At 35.5% G+C, this 4,378-nt stretch overlaps 1 protein-coding gene across 1 annotated transcript; it reads right to left on the bottom strand.

Annotated features, from left to right (window-relative positions):
- Positions 1-283: 283 nt before the first annotated feature.
- On the bottom strand, positions 284-916 carry LOC143855441 (uncharacterized). Its single transcript, XM_077365565.1, has one exon. The coding sequence runs from the start codon at positions 914-916 to the stop codon at positions 284-286; it is 633 nt and encodes a 210-aa protein (XP_077221680.1).
- Positions 917-4,378: the final 3,462 nt, after the last annotated feature.

The raw sequence follows: 4,378 nt of genomic DNA, 5'->3' as shown, positions 1-4,378 counted from the left end.
TACTATAACACTTCCTGGGTTCGTTTGCTAGGCAAACGCACTCGGATTTCGACGAAATTTTAAAGGGATCTAGCTGGGACCATAACCTACCTTGGGGTGAAATTTGGAGTTTTAAAACATTGGTTTGGTTAGGTTTTGCTCAAACATGGGAGGCTCAGGGTACGGTCAAAATGGGGTGTCTACAATAACTATCAATCAAAAGTTTAGAAAATTGAAATCAAATTCCTTCTAATGGAAGGTACATAAACACAATTATTTAAACATAAATATCCTTCTAAAAATGCTAGTAGTGATCACCCATAGCTTGGATTGCAACCGTTGCATTCATTCCAACCTGTAGGTAGAGTTCGCCCTTAGTCAACCTTTCCACAATGGAAGCAAGTATCATTGGTGTTGGTTGACTTCTTCTTGACTTTGGAAATATTTTTCTTAGAACCCTGGCCTTTACCCTTTCTTTTTCCCTTGCCTTCGGTTTGGGAGTTGAAACTAAATTAGCTTCAACTAAGAAAGAGGATTTCTTATTCTTTTTCTGAAGATCCTCAGTAGATTGAAGATGATTCAACAATTCTGTCAACGTCATTGACAGTTTGTTCATATGGTAATTCATGACAAAGTCATTGAATGATGGTCGTGGGGATGCTAACACCATGTCGACTTGCGACTCGCCATCTAACATGGCCCATAAAACTTCGAGCTCATTTAGATAGCCCATCATCTTCAACATGTGATCTCTAACTGAGGTTCCTTCCACCATTTTCGTGGAAGCAAGGCCCTTAATCGCTATTTGTCTGGCACTGCGATTTTTTTGTCCAAACATCTCCCTAAGTTTGTGCATAATATCCATGAATGAAGCCATTCTGACATGTTGTTGTTGCAACACGTTCGACATCAACCCAAGGGTATAGCACTTACCCATTTGGTCATCTTCATGCCAATTTGTGGCTCTATCCGTGACATCTTGAGGAGCATCGGGACCAGGCAACTAAGATGCCTCACTAGTCAAGACCCAATGAACTTTCGTTAATGTGAGCACTAGAGTTAAGTTCCTCGTCTAGTCCACATAATTTGGGCCAGTAAGTTTGTTGTCCTCAAGAATCCTATCTAATGATTGAAGGATGCACTATCTAATGCGAAGGAAATGAGGCTTAAAATAAGCAAGATTAACCATTTTAGATTTATCATTACATGTAACCATTAGATCTGGGTTTTTGATCTGTAATGGTGTTGGTCATATCTTATCTCATTTATGTACCCCTCAAATACATAAATCAAGAGAAATAAGATGATTTCTCCAATGGGCATCGGATGCTCATTAACAAGTACTTTGTTAAGTACGAGTGGATTCATATAATCCATCATATTATTAATATGATATCCGATTTAATTTTGGCCTCCAAGCATCACAGTGTATCTATCCTTTGGGCATCAACACTCTTTGCTTGATTAAGCTAACACCCACTGCCTCGGAATCAATTTATAAAACATACTAGCTTCTGCTTTGGCATATGACTAATGTATTTTACAAATATCCCTTATCCTTATAGGAATCTATTAGTTACTCTAGATACAAAATCAAGATCGGCTTCTGCTTTGGCATATGACCGTCTTGTTCTCTAAACTAGCCAACCAATAGATGGCTATGGAAGGCCACGGAGATTAATCCTTTCGATTTAAATCCCCATTTACAACTTAATATTTTAAAAAGAGGGTTTCTTTTAAGTGGAAAAAACTTATTCTTATGCATGCATCTAAAACAAACCATCCAATGGAAATACATACATAATGAAAGGTAAATGCAATCATCCATCACACATCAAAACCACAGAAAAGTAAAACAACCACCTCTATAAGCTTAATTTTGGCATCTTGGATTTGTAGGGATTCTCCCACTAACTATTTTAGAATTATTTAACTATTTTAGAGTTAGTTAATCCCCATAATTCCATATTACCAAAATTAAGGATGAAATTTGGGCAACTATTCGCAATAAAAAAAATTCGCCAACCTCAAGGCGATTTTTCAAAGGTATTGGTACTGATATACTTCATCATATGAAGTATTTTAGATCAGTAAAAATTATGAAGAATGAGTCCGCCCTCCATTGAATAGACAGAATCGAGGCTCGCCATCATCTATAGCCTTCTTGAAGCATCACCATGTCCAAGTCCTTCTTTGATTCTTCGATTGACCACCTCAAGAGTGAGTTTCTTTCTTCGTTAATTCTCATGTAATATGAAAATAAACTACCCTAGTGTCCTACACTAGCTTATATAACATGTACATCAAAAGAAATTCTCCATGGAAAACCAGTTGTCCGCACAACTCCCCAAATGAAGTACATACACCAATAAAACCTTTAATTATTACATTGCAGACTTTTAATTGGTACATTCCAGCAATATCAAACCATAAAAATAAATAACAACATCCATAAATATTATCCATATGCATCTCATGCATGGATAGAGGTCGAGTAATCCTTTTTGCCCAATTTTCTCCAAAAAAGATCAACTCATGCTGAAATTAAATAAAATAATTTTTATTTCAGCCATAAAAACTCCTGACATCTAAAGAAACTTAATATAATCATTCCTTATGATGTTAGAAGTCACCACAAAAAATTTCGTTTAAAAACGAAATCGTTTGAGCGAGTAAAGCTTAAAATAGTGGTTTTCAGGAACCCTTTAAGAATAGTATAATTTTTGAATATTTTAAGTGGGAGAAAAATATTCGGACTACCATATTAGCTACTGATTATGCTTAGAATACACGCAAATAATGTTTGAAAATTTTAATCTTGACTTATAAATTTTTCTCACAACTTTGGAGCCATTCTGAAATAAAACATGCAATTCCCGAAATAAAAATCAGCAAAAGACTGCGCTTTTGCCCTAACTTGTAAAAATCATATCTCCCAATCCGCTCATCGGATTTTGATGATTATTGAAGCGTTGGACTTGTACTTGAGTCTACTTTTTAACCATCAAGGTTGATCAGATCAAAAATCACAATGAGTAGATTGAAATTACAGAACTTTACACAACAATCCATATGTTGATTAATTAACAGTACGGACTAACAACCTCGGATAGCTAGGATAAAACGTCCAGACTCACAATGGATATACCGCATGAGCTATCTTTGGTTAATTTAATCCCCTAATATGAGCCCTAGTTGCTCTGATACCACTTGAATGTAGGTTATCCCCTTCCGGCAAGATCGATATGCGCAATGGAACAAAAATCACATAGAACTTTAAAATTTTCTTTTCTATCATGCTTTTGCCCAAGATCCAAGAGTCTATATTAGTTAATTATTTTAATCAAACATTAATAAATACCTCTTTGAGGAATAAATCAAGTAACCACGCTGCTTGATGTACTCTTCGAACGGTTGTGATCGTTCTAAACGCCGCGGACCCCGCAAGTTGAACCGATAGATTCTTTTTCTTTGCTCGGACTATTGTGGATGTGAATAACTCTTATTCATCTATTTAAGTTCTGATCTAATCAGTACCTTTGTTGTCGAGAATAGAGAAATTGATTGGAAACATTTCTCTTTGAAACTATTTCAATTGGAAAAGAGATAGAGAGATGGAAAACTATTTTTTCAAAGGGGGAACAAGGGAGAATGAATTTTTGAGTATTTAGCACTTGAAATTCCGTTCTCCCCTCTCTCTTTTATATAAAGTAAAGTTTTGGTTTGATAATCCTTGTTTCTCTCTCCCAATTCCAATCCAATTGACAAACCGACTTGAATTGAGACTCCTCGAGTGAATGCGACTCTCCCAAACCTCCAAGGCTATGTGAGGACACTAAAGATACATGGGAGAATGTATATGGAGGCCTCCCTCCAGTCCTTGTGACCTTATCTCATAAGAGTTGGTATTGAAAACAAATTGCTTGCTTTGTAGATCCTACAATTTAGCAATTCTTATCCAACAAGGAGTTTGAGTGCAACTCAAAGTCCTTCAGCAATTGGAACTCTTTTCTCCAGCTCTCCAACTGATTTAGGGGTGCTATGGGCCCCACAAACCTTATCCAAATGTGTAGTCCTATCCCAATTCCGAATTCTGTTCCAATTCCTCAACTTTTGCAAAACCGGTTTGGGAATAACTATCCTCATTTGGATTACACATTATTATGATAATTATTAATCAAATTAATAATACATAATAATGTATAATAATTAAATAATTAATTAATAATTTAATCGATTAATAACTCACATCTAATGGGAGTTATTTCGGCTCTAATTTGTATTCGAAAAATTCTCTTAGTGTCTTTTTTTACTTTCCTAACAAAGAGATGTATATATATGTATTTAATTAATATCCGCATTAATCTAACGGATCATATCCGTCCAGGCAATTACATAA

This window comes from Tasmannia lanceolata, unplaced genomic scaffold, assembly GCF_043159265.1.
Source record: "Tasmannia lanceolata isolate RefF3 unplaced genomic scaffold, GAP_Taslan_0.1 ptg000021l, whole genome shotgun sequence".
NCBI lineage: Eukaryota > Viridiplantae > Streptophyta > Magnoliopsida > Canellales > Winteraceae > Tasmannia > Tasmannia lanceolata.
Note: the sequence above shows the minus strand (reverse complement) of the source record. Positions and strands in the feature narration are given on the sequence as shown.

Excerpts from the sequence above, each read along its gene's own strand:
- LOC143855441 (XM_077365565.1), bottom strand. The coding sequence starts at position 916 with ATGGGTAAGTGCTATACCCTTGGGTTGATGTCGAACGTGTTGCAACAA.